The sequence below is a fragment of the Pholis gunnellus genome, assembly GCF_910591455.1.
Source record: "Pholis gunnellus genome assembly, chromosome: 13".
In the NCBI taxonomy this organism is placed as follows: Eukaryota; Metazoa; Chordata; class Actinopteri; order Perciformes; family Pholidae; genus Pholis; species Pholis gunnellus.
The window spans coordinates 6,403,052-6,429,535 of NC_136540.1; the positions used below are offsets into that span (position 1 = coordinate 6,403,052).

The window sequence follows — 26,484 nt, forward strand, 5'->3', positions numbered from 1 at the left end:
CGGAGTTCACCGACTGCAGAGTGAAGAAGCAGAGAGCAGCAAGTAACACTTCAACTAAGCTCTGTGTGCTGCCTAATCTTCTACACACTGCTAATGCCACTACGTACTCTACGCCATGCTGCGACAGACACAAGTCATGATTTAGGTCACCTGATCACCACAGCTTTCTTGATGAGAAGATCACATTCAGGTTAGTTATAGAAAGCAGTCATTTTGTTGTTTGAATATCAAATCACTGATATTGTAAGTAAGTACCTTTGAGTAGTAGGATAAAAAAAATAAACAGTATGTGCCCATTTTGGGGCTGAATATATTATTTTATCAAAAGGAGGAAACTAGGAGTGTACCTTAAAACAGTCCATCTAGATATAGTTTATGAGTGAATAATACTAGAGCGACAACATTTCAGTCACCTTATAGCTGTTTGTCAACATTTTAGATCCATAAAATGTCTAGTGCAGCAGAGCCTGATACAATCATAAAATAGAGCTGCAGTAGAGCAGTTAGATTCAGCAGGGGGCGCCATAATGTAGTAAAGTCAGTAAATACTATCAATGCAGCTGCCTGTAAAGCATTTGATTTAAATCTAAGTGATGCATATTCCTCTCTTAATGACTTGTTAAAATGAATAAATACTGTGTGCACCATTAAAGACACATTTTCTGTCTGTGCAACATTAAAAGCGTCTGAATAAGACAAAAAAAAAAATTAAAATGGAATTTTTGCAAACATTTTGTGTCATCATTTTATTCAAGATGTAGATGAAGCATAAAAAAAATACACACTGAACTAATGAGGTATGCCCTCTTAGCTGGATTCCACACATTTTGGTGAGTATTAATGCCAACTTGAAAAAGGTGAGGCTGATGTATTTCTGAATATCTGGGACAGAATTACCATCTAAAAGAGAACGGCAACCCACGAGGCTGCGCACCATTAGCATCCAACTGTCTAAATGTGTTACAGTGTAAGATACAATGAATAACCTGAAAATAATAATCAATACTGGAAAACAGACTATCCACAGGCTCAACATCAGTAAACAAAAAACACAGAAAAACAGGTTTACCTAACATAGGCTGATCGTCACAATGGGTCATCGTGGAGTATGCGTCCTTTCCTTTCGACGTGTTAATTCAGTAATAAGTGTCTCCAGCCCCCATTGAAGGCGTAGAACATGTGTGAAAATGCACAGCTGATAACAGAATGCCCTGTCATGTATAGGACGTGTATGCAGGACTGCAGCAGTCAAACTACCTGCATTCCATGCTGCTGAGCAGCATCGTAGTCCTCCCCTGCTTGTGATAAACCTCCAGTGAGAACGTACAACGTGACCTGACCGCCCTCCTCAACGCTGGCGGCGGGCTCCTCGGTCCTCTGCTCCTCCAGCAGCACCCCTCTCAGTTCTACCTGCAACTCCGGGGGAGCTGCCCCCGGGCATTCTTCCTCAGTCTGGCCACTGTCGTCGTCGTCCTCCTCCGCTTGACTACTTTGTCTTTCCCTCATCAGCTGCTCCGTCAGTTCCACGCTCTCATAGCGAATCAGTTGCAGCCGCAAGAAGCCGTCCTCGTGCTCCTTGTACCTGACGGAGCGATGAAGAGGCCGTCAGTGCTGCAACACCCCACACATCTCAAATTCAGCATTGCTGGGTTGATCTGTTTTTGTCGATGCAAGACTTACCTGAACCTGGGGTGTCCGGAGGGCCATTTGAATTGGTGCTTTTTGTGCAGATGGACAGTTAGGTTGTTGCCCCTGGTGAAGCACTGATCGCACACATGGCACTTGTAGCGAGCTACAAAGTTACCCTGATTCAGAAAGACAACATTTGAGAACTATAAATGACATTCAGAGTGCAAGTTAACGATCATTTAAAAGATTTCCCCCTTCACCTTATGCTCTTTTTTGTGGTGAATGTCCATGGTGCTGAGGGTACGAGAGCTGAAGCCGCAGCCGGGAACATCGCAGTGAAACGACGGCTCGCTGCTGTGAGTATCCAGGTGTTTGCGCAAGTCTATCAGGTTCTTACAGCTGCAAATACAAAGTAAAGTGTAGGACTATTAAGAAAACAATAAGGCAAGAGTGTGTTGAACAGCTTAATCTGGTTTTGCACAGCTGCAACTTCAGAGGATAGACACCTGTATTCGCAGTATTCACAGCTGTATGGCCTCTCGTTGCTGTGGCGGAACTTAATATGGTTGCGAAGTGAAGAGGGCGATGGACAAGTCATGTCACACAGCGGGCATTTGTAGTGGCTCACTGTACCAACAAGAAAAAGAGAAACCAGTGATGGGATTATATCAGCTAATAATACTGCACTGTTATTAAAGTGTAATGTGTATATTTAAGTGAGGAGCGGAGCAGCGAGGTGTAAAAGTATGTAATGGAAATCAGTGGGGGTCCTGAGCTTTGGGAAGAAAAAAAACAAACAAAACCCTGTGTGGTGATATGATGGCTGAAATTTGAGGCTACAACTATAAACGGACAAATACACGGATATAATTAATGGCTCCTACACCAGTGTCTACCTGGCAGGTATAAATAAATGTAAACATGAAAGGAATGGTGTGGGGAAAATGGTTGTAAGAGTTAAAACTGTGTGTGATTTTAAGTTTGCAAAAAGAGCCGTGTGGTCTTTTAAGTCCTCCCCGGCACATGGGAATAACAGCACTGATGAAGGAGGGACTGACCGTGGGTTCTCATGTGGTCTCTCAGTAGTCTCTCTGTAGCAAAGCGTTTGGAACAGTGGGAACACTGGAACCTCTGACCTACAACACACACACACACACACACACACACACAGCAAGATGGTAAAATCTTAACCTGTTGCAAACCTTGTTTCCTGCCATAGTTCTGGCAGGAATGTTACCTTCCATGGCGCTCTGTCGTATGATGTGGTCAAAGAACTTGGTGTTGTTGGCGTACATCCCCCCACAGCCTGGACACGCCACCACCTTCTCTTGGGTGTGGCTGCGCAGGTGCTCCCGAAGCTTAGGACGTCCTTTAGCGGTGGCTTCACAATCTGTAGAGTGAGGCCGTGTCATCTTCACTGACATTTGTCATTTCTAGGATCTATAATCCTGAGATAAATCATGTTAAAGGTACGTACCTTTCCACCCACAGCGTATCGGGAATTCATAGTCTCCCACTGGAATGTCAATGCACAGGCTATGCATCTCCACATGGCGGTAGAAGAACTCTGGGTTTTCATACGGTGGTTGCTTTAACAAATGTGCATAGAAAGAAGAAACACATTTGCATTGGATTACTGTACCTTAACTGAAGTCTGCATTTGAGCAGGTGGTTGAACACTCTACAGTTATAAGTAAACATATAAGTCAACTTGCTTTGCTCCGTCAGCACTGGCCTGTTGTCGAGCTTACCTCACAGTCCTCCCAAAGGCAGATGAAATTGTCTGGGATATCGGGGATGAGGTTGCAGTTCTGGTGGCAGATGGAGCAGGTGCCAGTTTCTGGCTGGGCATTAAGCACCTGCTGACCCAACTGCTTCAGCTTAGTGTGGTAACAGTGAAAGAACAGATGTCTGCGCAACTCTTCAGGACCCTCCACAGAGCAGAAACCACAGTCTCTCCAAAGACAGTTTCTCTCCCCTTGGCACAACAAAAAAAAAAATACAGTTTGCATTATTAGGCTTTAACCTCTTGGGGGCGACGCAATGCAGCAATATCTCTCGCTTATCATCTGTCAATTAATATACTACAGCACGTTGTATGTAAATGAGGCAATAACTATTCGGCTGAAGTGGCAGTAAATTGGGTTTCTGTCCACACAACTTGATGCAGGTGTAAATAAACAGGCAGCTACTTTAACAACTCCCCACCTTCTGTTTCTTCCTCGTCCTCCTCCGCCATGTTTAGAGCACTAAAGTGAACCTCTGCATGATTGCAGAAATTATCCATCCGACTAAACGACTCCTGGCACGAACTCCATTCGCAAACCAATTTCAGTGTTTTCTTATGGATCCGTTTGTTGGGAGGCATGTCTTTGAACCTGGAATTGACTAGATGCAGTGTGTTTCACGCACAGACAGACTGAAGCTGTGCACGTCGCCCAGGCTTGACCATAACCTAGTGCTAGCTAACACCGGCTGCTGGTTGGTAACTGTAACCACTAACCAGAGACTGTTTCTGAAACATTTACCAGTTATTTAACGCTAGAGCTTTAGAAATATCCTCCTGGGACACTTTAACAAACAACAAAAACATATAGTGCGTTATATTCTTACTGGAATAGGAGCTTCAACACAATAAGATGCTGTTCAAAAGCACTGACATGATGTAAACATGAGTTGTTTTGGCCAACCGCGGGCTGTGTGCTGCGCAGATGTCTCCCCAAAAACAAAGTATACTTATATAGTTCCGGGTGTAACGTGTACCGCTGTACGCAGACTTGGGTGCAGAAGTACTTCTACTTTATACTTCCGTTCTGCTCGTTTGCAGACAAAAACGGTACATTTTACACCGCTACATTTATTTGGCAGTTATATTTACAATTTACAGATTAAGATTTGTATGTACAAAACAAAGTTTACGCAGTGTTAGAGGTTAAAACACCACAAGAACACACTATAAAGTAGAAGAAGTACTAGAGCCTTCTGGACACTGACTGACTAGCATTTATTAAGTCAGATGAAAATATCAGATTTCTTTATTAACACAAAGCACAACATAAACAAACCTTGTTAATAGCAATCCTTTTTAAGAATTGTGAACAAGATGTTGGCTATTGATTTTTGGCATTTCTGCACTGCAATTTTGTTTTTGTTGGCCGATATACACACGGATAACAATATCAAATAACAGTATATAGGTGGTAAAAACTTTGATACATTTAGCTGATAATAGGATTGAGAATGCAGGACTTTTACTTGTGGTCAAGTATTTATACATTTTCATCTCGCTCCTTCTAATTAATAAGAAACTGAAACAAGCAGTAACAGTGATGGCAAAATCCTGTGCTTTCATTTTCTCAGCTTTAATTTCTCAATTTTAGGCTTCCATCTCAACAGTAAACAGTTTCTCAGTTGTAGTTACATTCCTAAGCAAAATATTCCAGTGCCATAATTCACATTAATGTCCGCTGAACCCTCGGGGGGAAAAATGCATATCAGTCATAAAAATACAGCTATAATACCAAGAAAGGTATAAACAATTATAATGTTTCTCATCAGGACAACCTTCACCTTCCATAGGCCAACGTAACTTTGTCAACAACTCTTTTAATATCCCCTATGTTTACCTGTCTCCACCTACTTCTTGGTCCTCAGACCGATTAAAGCCTCATCTCGTCACTGCTTTTCTTCACAATGACCATTGTGTGTGCATTTGTTCAGAGGTAACAAAAAAATGATAATTATTATATATTAACTTATTCATTAATATTACTCATGTTGCATGGATTGATAGTCGTGGTGAATTAAGTGTGAGTGGGCACATTGTCCCTAAGCCATGTTTGCTTCAACAGCAGATTCAAGTAATGGAACATTGCAGTGTGAACATTTGATATTTTCCATTACTACATCCATTAGGCTTTTATCAAATCGAAACAATTTAGTGGCATCAACTATTGATGTTGGCTGACCTGAAAACCGAAGGCCATCCCCACTTACTGTACTTTCCTTTAAAAAACAAGTACAAAAATATACTTTCAGGTTGGACACATAAGATCATTAAGACCTTTTTGCTGCTTGTAATTAATGAAATTCAGGAGAAAAACACACTGTACTGCTGTTTATGTCAGACCCCCAGCAGTTTACGTTGGAACACTGTACATGAAAATGTTGTACAAAGTGAAATATAGCTTTGAACCTTCGACTGGGTCTATACTGCAAGTAGAGTCTGACGCAGAAAAGTAACAGTGAGGTAATGGAGCCCGTCAAAAGGCAGATGAACCATGAGCCTGTAAAAATAGTTCCATAAAGCAACATCATATCTCCTCAGTCAATGCTCTCTCCCCTCTTTCCCAGAGTGCTGTCTAGGAGTCGTAGAAGAGACGCACCAGATGATAACGGATCCCGAAAGCCATTACACTGCCCATCACCTGGGAGAGACACAAAAATGAGCAGCCGGTGAAACATTCACATACTTCCCAACGACCAACACTATTCCAGGGTATTTGTTTATACCTGAATGAGGAGCATGATGACTGTGAGGTTTCTCTCGTGGGTGGGGCCGAGTATTTTCAGGACCAGATTTATTAAGGTCATGTTGTTGCACTCGATGAACTCGTCATCTCCCTCCTGGCCTCTTCGCACCTTTTGCAGCTTTAATAACTCGGCCACCTGTTGAGGATCATTGAGACATTATTGTTATAACCCAATAAACACAGAAGTACACCTGCTACTCTACTGTGTGTTTAATAAGCTTTACCAATACTCATTACGAGTACTTTTTATAGTAATAGTCTATTAAATGATTAGAGACAGAGACATTTATTGGCTTTCTGGTTTATTTTCAATTTTGCCAGATGCTTTCTTGTTTAATTAAATTACCAAGTAAAAATGGTAAAAATTCTCTTTTATTTTTTTAGCTTTTCTCGGTTTTATATATTGTTTTTAATTCAATATATTTGCGTTTTTGTTTGTTGGTTGGACATAAGCAATTTGAGGACAATATCTTGGGTAAAATGTAATTTTTCTAACATTAAAATAAGAGAATAAACAGGTGCAAGCGCTTTACCTTCAGAATGAGGTTTCCTAATTTAGAGAGGTCCTTTCTTTTGAATTTAGAGTAGCTCATCCCCAGTTTGCCCGTGTCTGGATTCAGCCTTTCATTGGGAGAAAGTCAAGAGGATGAATGGTGGACATTGAGAGTACATAATCAGCATAAATGATGAATGAAACTATGTCAAAAACAGATTTAACGGTTGTTACCTGGGGAGCCGGTGTCTGGGACAGGGGATGACATGAAAAAGTTGAGGCAAGGAGTAGACAAAGTTAACCACTTGAGGAATGAAGAACAGCAGCATTGTTTTGCTGAAGTGTCCCAGGATGCCGACTACAGCAAATGTCATCCCAGCAAAGTAGCAGAAGGTGTCTCCCACAAACACAGACGACGGGTACCTGTGACAAAAAAAGGGTTGCAAGTTGACATAATTTAGAGGCACTGATGTATAATATAGGCCATTTTCAAACATTTCTTTCAAAAACTGGCCTCAGGTAATAGGTTTGACTTACCAGTTGTGGTAAAAAAGTGCTAATGTGGTGAAGAAGAATGGGATCATGAAGTAGAGGGAGAAAACATGGTCATCCCGGTAATCTCCTGATAAAGACAAAACATGTTCAGCCTTTTGCATGTCATGCAACAGGAAAGAAGTACACGGTGAAACATCATGCAGCATCACATTCAGTCTGACGAGGGTGACACCTGTGCGATACGATAATTCCACACTTATTTCCAAACTATCTTCACTTGTTTCAGGAATTGTGAGAGAGGAAACAGCCACACACCATTGAGCTCCACCAGGTTGAAGACGATGATGGAGCCGGAGATAAACAGGGCTTGACCCGACTCGATGCCATTGATGCCCGCGAGGATGTTGATGGCATTCGTGCAGAAAACCGCAAGCATTCCCATGTAGACGTAGTAGAGAATACCTGCAGAAGATCGGACACGATGCAATTCACAGAGCGACTGCAGCAGTGTCATTTCCTACATCAAGTGAAACGACAACAACACACAGTATCCAGAAAACAAACATAATGTGTTTCCCCAAAACTGTAAGTATGTACATCAGAATAATGGGCAGAAAAGCTAATAGGTAAAGACAACCACTTTATGTTTTCGAGGACGATTCATATTTCCCAGTTAAATTAGTACCCCAGACAAAGATCCCATCTGGCCTGGGAACATCTTGGGAGCTGGAGGATGTGACTGGGGTAGAAAAGCACCCGGACATTGCTTAGCCCGCTGCTAACCAGACAATGTCGCAAACAGCCGCACAACTCACCCAAATCCAAATGCAGCCCCAGCAGGGCTCTGAAGGGCTTGGGCACCACGATGACCGTGTTGCCGAAGTTGGTGAAATACACCATGAGCAGCGGCAGGGAAGCCATGGTGGGAAGCAGGAGCTTGTGTCTCCACCGCAGGTTCAGCACGTCATCAGCGAAGCCCAGGAAGATCATGCAACAGATGGCCAGAAGCGCACCAATCAGCTGCACAAACTACAGAGAAGAAGAAGACAACAACACAGAGAACAGAGTCAAGTATCAGATGTGAGAGAAACAAACAGGTTTATTATTATGCATCAGTCGACCCACCTCATCGTGCGGGAAGCCCATGCACTGATCTCCTACAAAGCAGCTAAGGAAAGGCACTGGGATGAAGCAGAAGAGGATGATGAGGAAGACTGTCCCACTGATGACTCCTTGGGACTCTGGGCTGCGAACAGGAAGAGAAACAAAACGAGAATCAGAGCAGGAAATGAGCACACTTGGCTTCCAAACAAAGACATATTTTTTACCTAAAATAAAATTTAGGCTAACAGATCATAGGATAGATAACACAATTACTCACACTTCCTTTTTGGATGTTTTGTTTAGGTCCATTCCGTACAATCTGGCTGAGATGAAATGGTCTTTGAAAGCAGGGATGAGTTTCAATGTGGCCATGCAGCCGAGGATAGACAAGAAACAGTTGATCACCAACGGTAGGACGGGTACTGGTGCCATGTTTCCAGGCATTTTTGGTGGGTCTGTTTCTGAAAGATCAAGTCACGTTTCTAAGCTAATCTGACGTTTCCCCTTCAGGCGATCGATGAACGAGCTCTGGCTGTCTTCACTTCACTGAGGTAAACACATATCACATCGCTATTCTAAAGCGTAATACACCTCCGGGCTTCCGGTGTCAACGGAAAATAAGTCCATGAGTTACAATGGTAATCCATAACATCTTGCATTACGTGTTATTGCTGCTAATATCTGCTCAATGGTTGTCTGAACTCCACGTCTGTTTAACCATTTCCCGAGTGTTACGGGGAGGTGGAACATCCGGTCAATCTCTTAAAAATAAAATGATATTCAAAAGATCACAGTTGTTGCATTAAAGCGTTTTTTTAATAAATACATATCATTTGTTAACTTTTTTTTTAACAAAATACCATTGTATTCGTGCTGTTTTTAAGACCCTTCCCTCTGCACTACGTTATTGCTCACTTGACATACATGTAAACAAACATTTAGTTTGAACAGCTTCCGGTTACTGCCGTGTTGACACGGAAGTGACATCTTCTGCCGTCTGTAGTCGATAGTCTGCTGTCAAAATAGTTTTAGAGTGTATATGCCTGTCTTCTTTCTTTCTTTTAAAAAATGCCAGCAGCTTAATTTACATTCGTAAATGTACACACAATAAAAAACTACCACTATACAAAAAGGCCCATTAATTAGAGTTATAATAGATCATCATATATTATATTATTAGGTTTATACTTTGACGGTGATGATGCATTAATGTGTAAGACTATTGATTGTACTGGTTGTAGGTCTGTGTAAAAGTTTAATCTGCAAAATAACTAGTAATAATAGTCATGTAAAAAAGGAGAAGTATAAAGTAGCACACAAATTAAGAAAAAAATGAGTACAACTATTTTTAAATTATGTTACATTTCACTTGTGCAGATATATGGGGATGGAGGGATTCATTTTGAATTTTATTTTGTGAACACTAATTTTGTCCATGTGATTAATTGATTGTGATGATAGATTGTGTGATAATTCAGAAGTCAGTTGATATTGTATATTGTAGATAACCAAGACTTGTGGGATGGGTGCAAAAATAGAAGAAGAAACATTTGACAATTAAGTTTGACGTTTCCTGCTTTTATTTTGAAGGCTCTGCCTTTCCCTTCCTTTTTTTCTTTGCGTTCCTCTCCTGCAGCGCCACCTGTGGGCCACTGCTGCTCTTTGTCAAATCATCATTGAAGAGCGGTTACAGAGGCAGGAGGGTACGACCAGCGGAGAATTGAAACCCCTCGATATCCGTAACGCACAAACAGAGAGGAGGAGGCTTTATTCTGAATCGATACATGACTGCAGAGGGACACCGGTGCAGACATCGCTGATGACTCGGCAATGGGTCAAACACATTAGTTGTTGGATGCATATATCGCCATGAAGCCAGCTTCACATTTCCAATGCATTGCTTTTGATTCCCTGCAGCCTGCAGCACGGACTGTTTAAGTTAAACGGTAGGTTGGTATGGAGCCACGATTTGTTCTCTTGAGTTTTGTCCGCTAACACCGTCCTCTTTGCTAATGCACGATTCATTCTCCCTCATCTAACATACGTAACGGTAGCGCAGTTTCAGTATGGGCTTCTGCTTCACACACACACACGTGACCTTTTTTAACGTGATCTAAAAAGAAGAAAATTACAATTAAAGCGGTCATAGCCACCATGTCGGCGCATCCATGGGTTATTCCTCAGTTATAACTTATTAATAACGTTACCCTTTGAATCAAGATGACTGGCTGTCTTTTGCTGCACTCACAGGCTACAGGGGGCTGATCTGCTCTCACTGACAGTCCTGATATTTCCACCTGGACCTGGTGACATGAGAGGCTCCAGGAGATGCTGATGGAGCTGCAGGAGTTGGGCTGGCTGTGTCTGGTGGGTCTCTTTCTAACCTCCTTGCTCATTGTGCTGGGATGGCTGTGTCAGTACTTGCTGACCATACTGCGTCTGTGGAGATCCAGGAAGACAGCAGACAAGCAGGACAGGAAAGCACCAGCCGGGCAGCAGCTCCCCGTCACACAGCCCCACCAGAGCCTGGCTGGAGGTGTGTGGGGATTCCTGCTGAAGCTCCGCTTAGGCCGGGATGGAGGACCTATGCCCGAGGCCGGGGTGAAAGGCCTGTTGACCTCTCTCTTCTCCTTTAAGTCCTTCAGGGAGCACTGGCAGAGGACCTGGGTCAAAGCTCTGAATGAGCAAGCCTGCAGACACGGGGTGAGTTGTTTATTGGAGATCTTATCATATTGCAAATGAGAGCTGAATAAACACGACGGCGCTGTGTAGAGGAGCACGCCTAAGGTTACTCCACTAAGCAGAGGCATAAATAGTTAAGCAAGGTATATGCAGTTGGTGTGCGCTGGAAGTGTGTGTAGGCAGGGAGGTGGAGGTGTCAGAGTGTCTAATCGGTAAGAGGATGGGGGGGCTGAGCGTTGCGTAACAGCTCTGAATCGATGCACATAAGAGCTGAGAGGAGAGACCAGTCAGCGTAGCTGCGGAGTGAACACCCACGCTTCATAAAAATAGTCTGATACCCCGGCCTGTGGTGGGGTGGGGGGGGGGTGGATGTGTTTCGATCACAGTGGGAAGAGTCAAAATCTATGTTGTTGCTCAAGACAGGAGAATGGTTGGCTCAGCTTTCCTCAAAACTCACAACCTGAAGTGAATCCAATTGTATTAAAACTGCAGTTGGCTTCACACAGAAACAGAAACAGTTGTTAGTCTGGCACATATTAGAGGCTTAGAGCAAGTTTCTAAAAGGTCTATTCTCCTTTCAAATAGTTCTTTGATCCGTTGGACTCAAAGTCTGACACACAGTCGGATGCTGTGAGCACCGAGAGAGGAGATGGATCCTCTGCACACCCCACTCAGGAATTCCGTGTGTTTTGAAGATGAGTTGGCGGGGAGTTAAAAAGGGGGTCGGATCAATCCACAGAGCGAACGTGCACAACAAACAGCACTCGATAATGATTCATATGGGTCACCTCACCGTGGCTGATTAACAAGCCTCACTCAGATGTTCAAGTGAACACTTAGGAGAAAGGCTCAATCAGTGATGGTGCAAGTGTTGTACATCGGTTTGGAAAAAATGCATTCTTGGCGCGTAACAATGCAATTAATAGGCCACTGCTTGTTTAGCAAGATACTCTTTGCTTGTTTGTTTTAGCAGCCACATAAGTAAGATGTCCAACGTGTCTTTTTTTACTCTGCGAACAAATCAAGTAAAAATTATATTATTATTAATATGTTTGGGCCATAATATCATTCATTAGTAGTGCATCGTGATGAGGTAATCATCATGTGTTGTCATTTTTACAAGATTCTGCCAAATTAATGATTCAGAGCAAATTATTAATTTAGATTTTAAAATAATTGTTCATGTTTTATCTGTTTTACTAAAATTGTATGACTAGACGTGTGATTTTGTGTACATTTGCCATATTGTGATGTATGTACATATTGGAAATATAGTTAATGTCATGATTGTGATTTCAACTAAATCACCCAGCTCAGTAAATCTTGCAGATTCTTTTTAACCTTTGGAGGTATAGCCAGGCTAGCTGTTTCCCATCTTTTCCAGTCTTTAATGCTAAGCTAAGCTAACCGCCTGCTGGCTCTAGCTTCACATTTAACACATGAGAGTAGTATTGGTCGTCCCATCTAAGTCTCTGCGAGAAAAAGCACATTTCCCCAAATGTCAAACTCTGCCTTTAAAGTCTGACACAGTGTTTGTGTGAAGAGTACAACGGGGAGGATACACGACAGTCACTCCAATATACCGTACAAACTGCTAAACAGACATGTTCATGTTTCTTCGTGTGAATCCTTCACGGTTAGAGGTTCTGCGTGTATTTGCTCTGCATACCACATTATGTTTTGGTACGCAGCATTCATCCAGCTGTCTCTGTTTGCATCAAAGTGTTACATATTCTTGTGCTGGTGATAAGAGTTCAGTGGGAAGAGCAGTGGGAGTCTTCGGAACTGCTTCCCTTTGATATGTGGCGATAAATTGGAGCGTGCCAGCTGAGTTATCTTACAACGGCCTAATTAGTTGATCCATTGTGACCTTCTTTGCTCTCAGTTTACCAAGAAACTCCACATCACTGGAGTGAACCTTCGGTGAACTTGGAAGTGTTTAGTGAGAGTCAGATTAATGAGGTTTCCAGGTGAGGAATAAATTAAAACACAACCTAGTTGCTAGTTGCTCATAGCACAGCTACTCTGTTTGGGATATAATTAGTAATTCAATAGCCGTTTGGCAGAACTAAACACATAAGAAAGGCTTAGTAATTCAATTTAAAGGGGATGTTTTTTCAAAAAATAGGTTTGCGATGGATATGTTTGTACGTAAGAACCCCATACCTTCATGCTCCTCTGTGGGATTACTCTATGATGACTGTCGGACCTTCAGGCTTTTGAAATGCTGAAAAAAAAAAAACAGAGTGATGAAGTATATCATGTTTATTGTAAGATAATTCTCCAGACTGAGCAAATGCGTCAGTGTTGGAGGAAGGAGACGGAGACAAGCGTTCAGTGTCTGTCTGTCCATGTGGTGTTTGGTTTGTGAACCGAGAGTGTGAAGCCAAAGCTTCCCGATAGCTTCCACTCGTCACAAGGAAAGATCTGCTAGTCATTGTGTCTGCGTGCAGAGCAATCTGTTATTCTACATGTGTCTGGGCCATATGCAAATCACGTGCGAGGATGTTAATGAAACCTTGAACTTGATATTGAGATAACAAATTACAAACATGTCTCGTTGAATAGATATCCCTCCAGGAGTCCGTCTAAGAGCCAGCGTGGCCTCGTCTTGTAACTTAAAGGTCACACGTTGGGCCTCCACGGCGTTCATTATTAAGTTGTAACATTATACATCAATGTTATAATAGCCAGTATACTCCGTCCTTTGGTCTGTGCTGTTTACACTCAAGAGTTGTAACTTGGTTTGTTGTTGTGGTGTTTCACCTCCTCACTAACTCTCACACACAATAAGCACCTGCCAGGCATGTTGCCATGCCTCTTCGAAAAAAAAAAGACACGAGAGCAGCCGGCCCAAAACGTAATCCCCCAAGACTCACGTTCTCCTCCAACTTGCATTTCCTGATTATGTTTCTACATCCGGCAAAACATGAGCTTCTCAGCAGGAACACAGCACCCAGATACGGCTTCGGTATCATCACGTAGGGATTAGCACGCAAATCCTTTATAGCATTAACCTAAGTACTTCTGCAGCATTTAAGATTGATGCTGACAGAGGCCTTTAAATAATTAGGTTGAAATTTATCCAAATAAAAGGCAAGTTCAATTAGCCCGCATGGAAAGTTGGCAAGTTAGCAAAAACCTTTCCCCCTGCAGACCTCGTTATGTTTGGTCAAGCATTAAAGTGGATTTATTTTACTCAACACCTTGTGAGACCCCAAATAATAAAGACTTTTATTAGCAGCAGAAACATTACATTACAAATATCCACCTGTATCCTCCATGAAATAACTATATGTAGAGCAGAATTCATTGACAGAACTATTTTGACAAAAGGATTAGGTGATTAAAGGATGAGCATTTTGAGGAATACTTCTCATCGCTCTCTTGCTGAGGATTAGATGAATGAGTATGCCATATATTATACCATCAAAGTCTTTTGAAGTATAAGGCCGTGTTTTTGGGCTCTCTGGCTTTCCGTAGATTAGGCAACGCTATGTGAGACTCTAACTCAAAGAGTAGGCAACGAAGGATGTAACACTCAAACTGGATTTTATTTCATTATATCACCATTGTCTGTAGAATTATACACATAATGGTCTTTAATACAGTCTCTCTTGGGATCATTGTGAAATATGATATTCATTTCAGGATCTGTGTTTTCCGCACGAATCACACATGCCATTGTATTCCAGGCACTCTGAGCGCAGCTGTTCACAGTAATATGGATGAACATTATGGATATTTCAGCAGCAGTCAGGAAAGGAAGTTTATTTAGCTTTTGTTGTTAACGCTTCTACTGCGGCTATATTTGGTATTCATGGGGCTTTACCTATCTTCTCTCAATCTTATTATGAAGATTTCACAAGTGTCAGTGGGTCACTCGTGCGGCATAAGCCAGGAACTCAGCAACACTGATGTGTAAACGCCACTCGCTTTCAGAACAGCTTATGTTGTGACACTAATGTTGAGTGTCGTCAGAATGCTGTATGACGACACTCCGTCCTGACGGGAGACCCGACCCTGACTCACAAATTCCAGTCTTCAAAACAGCAGGACAAGACTAAAAAAGGCTTTGGGGGGGGGGGGCTGAATCGTGACAGGACGGTTGGGGGGTTGTTACATAAATATAGAAAACAGCAGCAAACAAGCTAATGCGTCATTTAGGTTTGTAGGGACAAGAGACATGGTGTTAGTGGCAGTGCCCCATTCAGCTTCAGCCTTGGAGATATTTAGCCAAGATATTTGTATTTTTATCTCCGCAATTTAAATTCTGAGAGGAAAAATACTGAATTTGTATAGGCGGAGGAGACGGTAAATGCCTTTCCTAAGATATAGATTAGAGGAGACAATTGCTACCCCAGGGTACAAAGCAGAGTGGGTGAGATGGGTTCATAGCAATTTTGCAGATATGTCAAGTCTAGACCCCCCCCCCACGACAATGTTAATAAAAGGATGCCCACTTGCTGCATGAACAAAATACACGTACATGTGGTGATTTCCATGGAGTCACGGTAGTTCATTAGATTTACTTGTATACCCTTGAACACTTTATTAAGTCAAAATAAGCATAATTCTGATTTAGCTGTATGCGTTCAAAGATTAGCTTGGTTTGCACACCGTGGTTCCACTGAGCCTTTCAAACAGAGAGATTATAGACACCTGAATCTGTTCAGAAGCATAAAAAGGCCCTCCTGCTCTTTTTTGGACAGTAACCTCACGATGCGGCTTGTTTCGCGGCTCGCTTGTTTATCCAGAGAAAATGTCTTGTCTGCTGAAGGATTACTGTGGAAGCCTCTGGATATAATCTTGCCTTGGCATGAAGACTTGATATGGAGCTATTCAGATGTCTCTGGCCCGAGTATTTCGTGGCAGAGAGGCTTGAAGAACTGCTTGGCCTCTTCAGACCAGCAGATCATAATAGCATCGCAAACCGTGCGTGCATCTGCAGCTGACACATGATGGTATGCCATTGTCACTGGGTTCAGTGGGCGGTAGAGGAGGACTAATAGAGCATACGAGTGTGCATCTGCAGGGAAGGAAGCTCCCTGTCCATTCAAGATCTGCAATTATAAAGAGCCTGGTGATTATCTTGAGGGCCACAGTTCACTTCTCCCCTCTCTGATTGTGAGCTGCTGGTAGATGATTAATGCTGTGTGATTATGCTCAAGTAGATTTCTTCTTAACGACGAGGAACGTTAAGCACTCAGCACTCATTTGCAATGACAGGGCAGGAAACTAACGTCAGTCACTCACAGCTGTTGATGAAATTCAACTTCACCAGAAAGTTCTATTTTAACGACACAACATTTCTTTTGATTTTACAATCTTTCTGAGGCAGGCATCGGTCTCCAAGGTGGCTCCTCTGACTCGGCATTTAAAGTGGAGACACACATTGCGCATTATTCTAATATTATTTTGTACCTGACAAAAATATAAACTGAAGCTAAATTCTAAATGCTTCACATAGAAATCCTTTCAGTCTTGTTCCTTCTCGTTATCATTTTAATCAACTGTACTTTTGGCAGATTACATTTAGTAGTTGTACGTACACTGTAGTTAGACCAACAGTTTTCAAAACATTACAATAGCCGACATACCAAATTTGAAATAGAAAATCAATTAGCAACATTAGCATGCTAACATGCTACCAATGACACTGCTAGCATGCGGATATTTAGGAGCAGGTAATGTTTACCATGTTCACCAAATCAGTTTAGAATGTTAGCATGCTAACATTGCTAACACACATTGCCATCCCTCCAGCCGCACTGCTACTATGGGTCATTCCAAGTCATGTAGCATATGTAGGCCAAATGTATAGACTGCTATGAATCACGAAACATGAACGTTGGATGTTTTACTGTAAATAGCTATTTCGACACCACAAAGTTTGTAGCCTTTCGTAGCCTGAACCTGAGATACACAGTACTGAAAAGGAAGGGAAATGAAGATGAGGGTCAACACAAGCCATGGGGGGGGGGGGGGGGGGGGGGGGGGGGGGATTTCTGGTTGACCCACATGCTTTTCAGAGGCGTTCAGCCAGGCGAACCCAAAGGGGGTGACTCTGACAAACCTGAAGTGACACCATGGATGTCCTCAGGAACAGTCTCTTTCCAGAAATACCTTCCACACACACACACACACACACACACACACACACACACACACACACACACACACACACACACACACACACACACACACACACACACACAGTCTAACAGCGGTGTTTCACAAGGACGAATCAGAGGTCATGCTGCTAGCGTTGCCCTGTCCATGACAAAATTAGCTCTGAAGCCTCTGCCAGGAGGATGCACAACACCACAGAGCACCAGATGGCTACCTAAAAAGCCAATGGATGCAAAATATCTGAGTGAACTCCCTTTTAAAGAATAGAAAACCATAAACCAGTTAGATATTCAAGGCTTTACCAAATGAGTAAATCATATTTAGAAATATCCAACCATATTTAATTTCAGGGTCCAAAACAGACCTCAAAACTGCAATTCTAATTTGCAAGCATGTACGCTTATGTTAAATATAAGATGCTTGGATTATAGTTCAAAGTGATTTTAAAAGTATATCAGTGGAAACAACAACCGACCCAACCTCCCTTCAGGCACGCAAGATTTGGACTGACACACATTGGCAAGCCTGTGCTGCTGTGTGTCCTGAAGTGATTTGAAAACAAAATAAAGTTGTCCGTTTGTGTTTGCCATGTTTCACATAAAAAAACACAAATCTGTGCTGTAAATGCACTGTGGCTTGTCATCAATTGTGATCTGGACTTGAGGCTTTTTAGGCTTAAAAATAGCAAAAACAGGGCAACACTGGGGAGCGTCTGGTGGCCCAGTGGTGATGTGTACCAAATAAGCGTTACAGACATTTGTGCATGTCATAAACTGTATATAAAGAGTGTATATAAATATTTTACATACACATACACATTCATATAAATATTTCTATATAATCTACGGTCATACCGCACAAGCTCTCCCCCCCACGTATTTCCTGTTTATGTCTACACTATCAGATAACTAATGAAGGCAAAATGACGAAAACAAATCTAAAAATGTAACACTATCTTGCTCTCATTATGCTCATTATTGTGGAATGTGAGTGTCCCAAAAAATAAATACTGACATTTAGGAGTATTTGCTCACAACATTGTACTGACTCCAATTTGCCTCATTGAAAAGATGCCAGTGGGGTTTGACTGCAGTGACACAAACCTTTAGTAATGCCGATCTATGAGCCACACACACAATCACAATATTGTGATTAATGGATTTCTCACATCATATTCGTTCTGCACTTTGGATGTAATGAACGGTTGGTTGGGTGACTGAGCAGTTTTAGAAGCTCCAGCCAACCGAAGTAAACACAGCCGGTAGTATACGCTCTCGTCATGTGGCTGCAGTGTTGGTCCAGGGAACCTATGTAAGCTTGCAGCATTGCTTTTGGCTTCCTGCCCTTCTTGCTAAAACACTGACACACACACACACACACACATACACAAACACGCCTGCACATGCACACAGACACACACCAGAAACTTAGTTATATCATACTCCCACCTCTAACCCGCCTCCACTACTGTGTTTGATAGAGATTGGACTTGGAGCTAGAGGAACATATGCCCTGACAATAGGGGATTTGTTTTCTCTCACTTGCATCTCTCGAGCCAGTCGAAAGCCGCCTATTGAAACAGATCCTCTGGCGCGCACACACACACACACACACACACACACACACAGTGATAGTAGGCCACTGGTGTTGGCGCGGTTCTGGTGACTCTTTTCTCACAACTGAGATTCCTTTCGTTAGGGGGCGTCTACCAAGTCCAACAGTGAAAGCTGCCTCGCTGTAAGCATGACTAAGCATTGACTGATGCAGTCTTCATGATGGACGCTGCTGTGGGGCTACGGCAGCCTGATCAATCCATAACTTCTGCGTAATGATCTTCGCATAATAACTTGAACATACTACTTACCACCCTTTGGTCAAACATATGTTGTGCCAGTGTCAGTGTTCATCTGAGTGCACATATCCACAGATCTGCCTGGACTTAAAACCACAGTTGTGCTTTGCAAGCCTCGTGTTTGTTTGCATAGACATTATAGCACCTTACAAGAGTATTGAGTATTGATTTGTGTACATTTTCCGCATGAGACTTAATGAATAATCTTGACTCACAATTTGCCAAGAGGAACATTTCTGTTCCCGCGAAGCTCGTGAGGTTGCTGTGGAAGGGAAGCAGAAGCATTGTGTGATTAGCATTGTGGATGAGGTGATCAGGAGCATATGTGAGTTCAATCACTCTGAGCAAAGATCAATGAACTACCTAGTTGTCTGATACCGAACATGCTTGAAATTCATGAAATTCATTTATTTGCATACTAATTGAGTAAAGATCCATAAGGATGGTGACTAACTGCTTCCCAGCTACATTAAAGGCTTCATCACTGCAGCACAGAGTCGTTTCTGTCATCCCTCTGAGTGTCACTCCTCTTTCTCTTATGTAATATTTAGGACATTTGTTCTCTTCCTCCGTCTCTCCCAGAGCTCCATCCAGATCACTTTTGACAGCAGTCTCCAGTTAACTGCTGCCTCTGCAATAGATAGTGTGACCTGCACTGACAAATCGGCACACCAAATGGTACGTCTTCTTCGTAGTCTCTGTTAATTACAGCTGTAACTAATTCACTTATTTAGCCCAGTCACCCAGTTTATTTGAACTGGGGCAGTACATGACAAAAAAAAAATCACATTTTCTGTCAAAACATGTACGTTTTCTCCCATTTCTGTATTTTCCTTTGACAGCCTCTTCTTGTTTTACAGGTTTTACACTGTAAATGTTGGGTGGACACAGTGACGTTTCCTGTGACGGTCACTCAGCAGTCACCAGCTGCCATTTCCATGGAGACCTATCAGATCACTATAGCACCGATGGTGGCAAAGGTACGAAAGCACACCACATAGATTTTTGCCAATTTGCACATTTGAGGGCAGGCCTCCAAAACAAATGAGAATCTCAGAGCGTCATTTGCATTGTTATTCAAATGTAGAGGATCACGTGTAATCCCGCCATCACTGTCACTGTCATTAAATGAAGAGTCTTAAGTATATTTTACTATTCATGACAATCAATAGCCTCTCTTATTTCATTAGTCCTGCTGCTTTCTGTCTCAGAGAGCAACTGGATCGCTCAGAGTCTACTACAAGCAACACATTTAGCAATTTATTCAGACCATCAGGGAAAAGCCACGAAATATATTCAAATATATTACATTGTAATTCATTCCCAATGCTAAACACAGTGCCTAGTTCTTCTGGCAACATCACAGGGTCTCTCCCTCTCCTCTTGCACCGTCGCTGCAACCGACAAAGCCGCTCATCTTTATGCAAATGAATACACCATGACATCGCCGATATGCAAATTGACCTTTGACGTCATCTGGTGACTTTTAGCAGTTTAGCGAGGTAGTGCTGGCTACTGCACGGGACACAGTGCGTTTTGTTTTCCACGACTGTAAATGGAGCCTTAATCTTCCCGGGAAATCGTCACGGTGGAAGCGAAGCTTAGAGGGAAGAGTATAATCATGTGATTTCCCAACTGTGCATCCCTCCTTACACAATCTAGCATGATGAGAAACTTTTATTTTTGTAAATAAAGTGTTTTCTGCTTGTTCGCGTCTTACAAATGTTGCTTTATTATGTAAGTGTTTTGTAGAAGCTAGCAGAGACGGCCAATCTTCTAGGAAGAGTCCTGTTCTACTAAATCATCAAAATTAAATAGTGTGGTGATTATTTATTAATGAGAAATACTACACGTTTTAATCCTTTGATATTATTACTCTTATACTCTATCGTAAAAGCATGTCGGGTTAACCTGCTGTCGGTCTCCGTCAGGTGGTGGTGTGTCTGGAGGAGGTGGAGGACGAGGGTCTGCTGATGTCCTGGACTCTTTCCAAGCAGCCGTCATTTACTCTGAGCGTGTCTCCATGCAAGCTGCAGAGACAAGTGAGAATATCAGATACTGACACCACTAATATGATACGTCCGTCTCATATACAGTCAGCAGAGGCCTCGTTTCTCAACCTGTTTACAAACTAGGTTGCATGCATATAAAATGCATAATTATCTTTACATTAACGAGCATTTAACAACACCAGTAAAGTAACATAAAAACATATATTAAGCAGAAGAAATTGCCAAAGACAGTTATTGGGCACACCCAGTGATTATTATATATAATATATAATAACCACTGGGTATGCCCAATAACTGGTAATAATGGTTCAATTCCCCAAAGCTGCTTTTTTGAACAAACTAAATGGCTTTTAGATTAAAGCAACAGTAAACAATTAAAGTCTGTTTGTTCCTCTTGGATATTTTCTGATTATCATCATTAATAATCTTGCATGTTATTATATATTATGTAGTAAGATAATATCAGGCATACAAACGCATTAAAAGCCCCAGTTTTCTCTATAGCTGAGTTTGTTGACCTCCCATGCTTTGGTTTATTATCATCAGAGAATTATCAGCTGCTTCTTTTTCATCTCAGGGCACCGAGGGGGGTGCAGACCTGGACCTGATCAAGGGACTGATAGAGGATACTCTGTTCAGCACTCAGCCGGCCATGGTCCTCAACCTCAAGACTTGTGCATCCAATCCTCTGGTGAGAAAATATGCTTTGTGCTACCTTCGCAGCAATAAGAGTAAATAACAAGGATCTTTTTTTTAAACAAATAACTTGCTCTGACTGGATACTAAATGATAGAACCTGTACCCTTCACCCTTTGTCTGCACGCTCCCAGGCTCCCATGGACCATCTATCAGTGAGATTGAACTCTGTTTCCCAGAGTGTCTTAGTGAAACGACTAATGCTCCGTCAGCTCAGGGCGACCTTAAGTAAAGGTCAGACATTTTCCCTCAGCGTCAGATCATTTCTGCCCCGGCTTCCTGCGGAGAGCCGAGGTCTCACTGTCTGGCTTTCTGCATTCAGGTCAGTGGTCTAGATCGGGGGAGCTGTGCTGTGTCCTGAGCCTGGACCAACCCTCCACAGAGAGGTCAACGTGCTTCCTGCCCGCGCCCAGCAACCCCAACGCCCCGGTGGAATGGAGTGAAGAAATCACTCTGTAAGATGGCAGCCATGACGCCTAACTGCAGTTAATGAGTCATGATTGTGTACATTCGTGCCAAAATGTTTTCTCTCAACCAGCTAGAACAGTTTTGGTTATGTCACATGACAGATTTATGTTTTTTTTTTTTACTTTGACTGTTGCTTATATAAGCAGGACTATTAATGTTATAGAATATTATTTAAGATTTGAAGTTTTTCAGCTTGAGGAAGAAGTCACACTGTTTGCATAGTGGGGGTTTTACTTGAATTCTTACACGGTTGTTTGCTTTGTGTTGAAGAGAGCTGGGCCTAGAGACCAAAGAGCTGAGAGTAAGACTTCTGGAGCGGAACGGCAAAAGGGAACGTAAGGCATTGCTCGATGGCGTTTTAGTATTGGCTGCGTCTCAGAAACCTGATCAGCAGGAATGTTTAGACTGCTTAAGCAAAATCTTCATGCCCCAAATGCACTGTTGGCAGGCATGTATAAAACGCCAGGAGATGCTCCCATTATGGCCTCAGAACTACAAAAAAGAAACTGCTTTCACGCTTTTTTGTACAAGTGTGTTAAGACTTTCCTTTTGTTTTAAATCTGGATAGAATTCCTGCCCGGCCACGCCTGCATCGCCTTGGACCTCCGGTGCAAAGTTCCCACTGGACAGCACACGCTGTCAATAAGCCCCGGCCACGGCCTGGCACCCAACGCTACCGTCACAGCAGAGGTGGGGAACAAGATGCAGCTCATTTTTCTGTGGAAATAATGGAAAGCTCTCTCAAAGCCATTGTCATGCTTTGAAGTGTACAGTTACATCACACGTTATTATCTAACATCAAGCAGGCTGGAATGAAACAGAGATTCACCACAAAAGGACAGGGAGTGTTGCATAACAGCTGATACATCGTCCATTGTCATACCTGTGATTGCTGTCTCAGATCTCTTCTGACCTATTCATCAGCCAACTTGTTGCCTTTCTTTTTCACTTCTTGCTATCAACATATTTCTTTAAAGACGACGTGAACATCTGCTTCATCTCTGCAGGCTAACTGTTCATATTGGTACACTCCCTGTTGTCCTGTACCTCTCCTGCAACCTGTTGTGCCTCCACTGATAAGTCATCTGAAATTTGCCCGGCAGGTCCAGATGTCAGTTTAAATGTGCCACCTCGTTAATAAAGTGCCCACCCCCACTTTACGCTTTATTAGCTAAATGAAGATTATTCTTAATCCTCCAGCTGCTGTATGTGGAAACAGAGGAGGCCCGCAGCGCCCACAATGCTTTGCCGCTTCGTTCCTCACTCACCCCCACCAAGAAAGTCGATGTGGACCGAACCATCATGCCAGATGGAACCATCGTCACCACTGTCACGACCGTCCAGTCTCGACTGAAGCTGGACCGCAGTCCAGGTAGATGCACAGAGTAAAGTATTACATCGTGCCAGGGTAGCTGTACAAGAAGATATGAAATAACGTTGTGATGGTATTAACAATGACATAAAATGTTTGTGATGCCTTTTAGGTGATTCGCCTTTGCGTTCGCCGTCCAAAGTGGAGGTGACTGAGAATAAACCCACCATCCTGTCAGATGGCAGAAGCAGCACCAGCCCCAACCTCAGCAGTGAGTTCTAGACTGAAAGGCCAGATGTTGTTTTACATAACAAATGCAAAGTAGGATAAGCAGCAAGCTGCGTTGTAACACAAGATGAGAGGAATGCAATTTTTAGGACACATTATGCACTCTCGGTGTAGGAACTCCTGTTTGAAAAACCTTAATTTTTAGTTTCACAACAGGGTTACGCAGAGAAACTTCTTGCTTATCCAAAGCAAAGAGCAAAAAAAGCATGATAAGCACGATAGATAACGTTCGACAGATCTAACGACATTTAAGATTTCTGTTTTTAAATACAATACAATGATCGGCTTTTTGTGTATATTTCTGATAAACCATACATTTTCTAATTGACTTGCATTGCAACCAAAATATATTCAATAAAGTGCACCTTTTTATATATGCAGTTTACTAGTATAGTGCTGATTTACATGTTTGTGTTTTTGTTGCTCAGAGAGCAGCCGCCTCTCCAACGGCCTGGATCCTGTTGCAGAGACGGCCATTCGGCAGCTGACGGAGTCCGCCTCCAAAGTAGCACGGAAGACGCCAACCAAGAGGAGCACGCTGATCATCTCGGGCGTGTCAAAGGTCAGGGAATGGAAACTTGTGTCAAATGTAGTGGATTGTTGAATTTGTGCCATCACCATTCATTAAAGACATGCAGTACAGTATATTTAGAGCCGTTAACAAACTCTACAAAATCTACTGTAAAGGTGCTCAATACGGATTGCAGATTATATAGTTTGGCCCCAAACGGATCTCAATGGGGCGTAGGTGAGCCGGCGGCTCACAGATAACGGTGCTAACAGCTAATGATGCTAACAGTGCAAACAACAGAAACCGTGCTGTCAGTGCTAACAGTGTTTACCTGAGGAGGAACCGGAGGGTGGGTGATACGCTTCTGCGATGACTCCGTGGGTCAGGATGGCGTTATATAAGCTGTAACCGCAGTGCACATGACAGGGTTCCCACTGGTCCTGGAAAACGTGAAAAAAGTTTTAGTGATGTTAAACACATGGAAAATGAAAAAAAACCCTTATCACCCTTATAACCCCTTAATTAATCATGCTAACATTTTTTGAAGGAAATAATTTGAATTAATTATCCTAACACTCAGCAGGTTCCACTCTCAGAAGATGACTGCGCGTTATCGAGCGGCTATGCGGCAGCCATGGACGCAGCCATGCACGGCAACCATTTCGGGGCGGGGCATCATCAGGACCCAGATGAAACCACACCCTCCGACGTGTCGGAGCGTCCGTCAGTGGACGACGTGGAATCAGATACTGGCTCCACTGGCGCCTTGGAAACCCGCAGCCTCAAGGACCATAAAGGTAACACAGTCGTCATAGTTTTTAGAGGTTCACTTTCCACTAACACTGATCAGTAATGTCTTACACACAATATTCAGCCATTCAAATATAATTTTTGCAGATTGTTTAATTACATGTTGCCACTTCGCTAGATTTTGATTTATTTGTGTCCATGTGAAATACGTTTTTATTTTCAAAGCCCACTGCTATTACGTAAACAGTTTATTTCACATGCAAACACATCTTTTTTAGCCTTACATAACATCAAAACATCAATTGAGCACAGTGCATTTACAGATTTTGGGGCCATATAACATGAGGGACCCTACTGCCCTCTGGAGGCCATGCTGCAGCATGCATCCAACCACAACAGAGTGGTTTTGAATGGATCAGAGTCTAATGCTATTTGAATATCAACTTGATACGAGAGCTATCTCAGGAAATTGGTGAATTCATTCATAAAAGCAGTAGTTGAGTGATTGGCTGGTGTTTTTCAACGAAGGCCCCAATTCTGTAATTGTGGATTGCCACTGAAATACAGTGACAGGATTCCCTGTGCTTCCTCTAGTGGGCTTCCTACAGAGTGGGACGAAGCTGCTGTTCCGCAGAAGACATCGAGAGAAGGAGTCCTGCCTCAGCCAATCCCATGAAGACATCTCCAACATGGGCAATAACTTTGCTGCTGCCACCAACATCAGCCGTAAAAAGTCTGCCAGCTTCTCCCGGCGTCTCATCAAACGCTTCTCTTTCCGCTCATCCGGCAAATCGAAAGGCAAAGCTACAAACGGAGGAGCGAGCTCACCGGATAACTGATTATCACCCGTTAGGGTCGGACATGGGTTTTAAGGCCTCTGTTATTACTGTCAGAAGAACAAATAAACCTTACAAGAGTCTTTGACGGGCTGAACACCGCAGGCGGGTTTTCACCTGTACATTCCCCTGTGAGGGCTTTACTCTGGAGAGAAATCATTGCACCTTTCAGGAGAGAGAAGTCCTGTTTAATCACATCGCTGAAGTTAAAATGTGATGATGAAATCTGTTTAATTCTAGGAGAAATCTGCTGCTCGAGGAGAAGGTAATAATCACAATGAAATGTCTTGTGCCCCGTTTGAACACAAACTATAGTAGGAGTGTTTGATTGTGACAGATGGAGGAATCGCTCTTAAACTATTTCATGATAAAAGATGCCAGTACGATGCTATTGGTTACACTTACACGGTTTTTGTAACAGCACAATGTACAATTCCTCCGTTGTATAACGGTAATTTATTATTGTGTGGTTCTCATAAAACAAGTGCTATTTATTTTACCCCCCCCAAAAAAAACAAGTCATCATAGTTGCATTGCACTGTAAAATAGACATTGCTGTGTGTTTTTCCATGCAAATGTAATTTTAAACACATAATTAAGTAAGTTGACAAAAACCTGTCTTAATCTAGCAGTCCATTCATAATTGCTAATGTATTGGTTTTAGAATGTTGTTCAATGTTGTATCTTAGATA

The 26,484-nt window shown here is 42.5% G+C and overlaps 3 protein-coding genes and 1 long non-coding RNA gene across 4 annotated transcripts; 1 reads left to right on the forward strand and 3 right to left on the reverse strand.

Annotated features, from left to right (window-relative positions):
- Positions 1–767: 767 nt before the first annotated feature.
- hinfp (histone H4 transcription factor) lies at positions 768–4,189 on the reverse strand. The gene is made up of 9 exons (XM_079172142.1): positions 3,838–4,189; positions 3,381–3,607; positions 3,107–3,218; positions 2,867–3,019; positions 2,688–2,765; positions 2,136–2,256; positions 1,890–2,028; positions 1,681–1,805; positions 768–1,582 (listed from the first exon to the last, which is right to left on the reverse strand). Exons 1-9 carry the CDS (start codon positions 3,995–3,997, stop codon positions 1,249–1,251), a joined length of 1,449 nt encoding a protein of 482 aa, XP_079028268.1. The 5' UTR covers positions 3,998–4,189; the 3' UTR covers positions 768–1,248.
- A 783-nt stretch (positions 4,190–4,972) lies between these two features.
- Positions 4,973–8,966, reverse strand: dpagt1 (dolichyl-phosphate (UDP-N-acetylglucosamine) N-acetylglucosaminephosphotransferase 1 (GlcNAc-1-P transferase)). Its single transcript, XM_079172147.1, has 9 exons — positions 8,531–8,966; positions 8,275–8,395; positions 7,965–8,178; positions 7,465–7,611; positions 7,192–7,276; positions 6,889–7,077; positions 6,695–6,782; positions 6,142–6,297; positions 4,973–6,056 (listed from the first exon to the last, which is right to left on the reverse strand). The coding sequence occupies exons 1-9, from the start codon at positions 8,695–8,697 to the stop codon at positions 5,991–5,993; spliced, it is 1,233 nt and encodes a 410-aa protein (XP_079028273.1). The 5' UTR covers positions 8,698–8,966; the 3' UTR covers positions 4,973–5,990.
- Positions 8,967–10,017: 1,051 nt separating this feature from the next.
- Positions 10,018–25,795, forward strand: c2cd2l (c2cd2 like; the record flags this gene model as incomplete). The annotated part of the gene is made up of 14 exons (XM_079172137.1): positions 10,018–10,956; positions 19,502–19,597; positions 19,780–19,899; positions 20,851–20,961; positions 21,509–21,622; positions 21,762–21,861; positions 21,950–22,082; positions 22,366–22,430; positions 22,664–22,785; positions 23,296–23,467; positions 23,580–23,678; positions 24,124–24,257; positions 24,790–25,003; positions 25,551–25,795. The coding sequence occupies exons 1-14, from the start codon at positions 10,582–10,584 to the stop codon at positions 25,793–25,795; spliced, it is 2,100 nt and encodes a 699-aa protein (XP_079028263.1). The 5' UTR covers positions 10,018–10,581.
- Positions 10,819–20,920, reverse strand: LOC306705398. The gene is made up of 4 exons (XR_013767339.1): positions 20,831–20,920; positions 19,135–19,181; positions 13,102–13,162; positions 10,819–10,943 (listed from the first exon to the last, which is right to left on the reverse strand). It is a non-coding gene; the product is annotated as an uncharacterized lncRNA (long non-coding RNA).
- Positions 25,796–26,484: the final 689 nt, after the last annotated feature.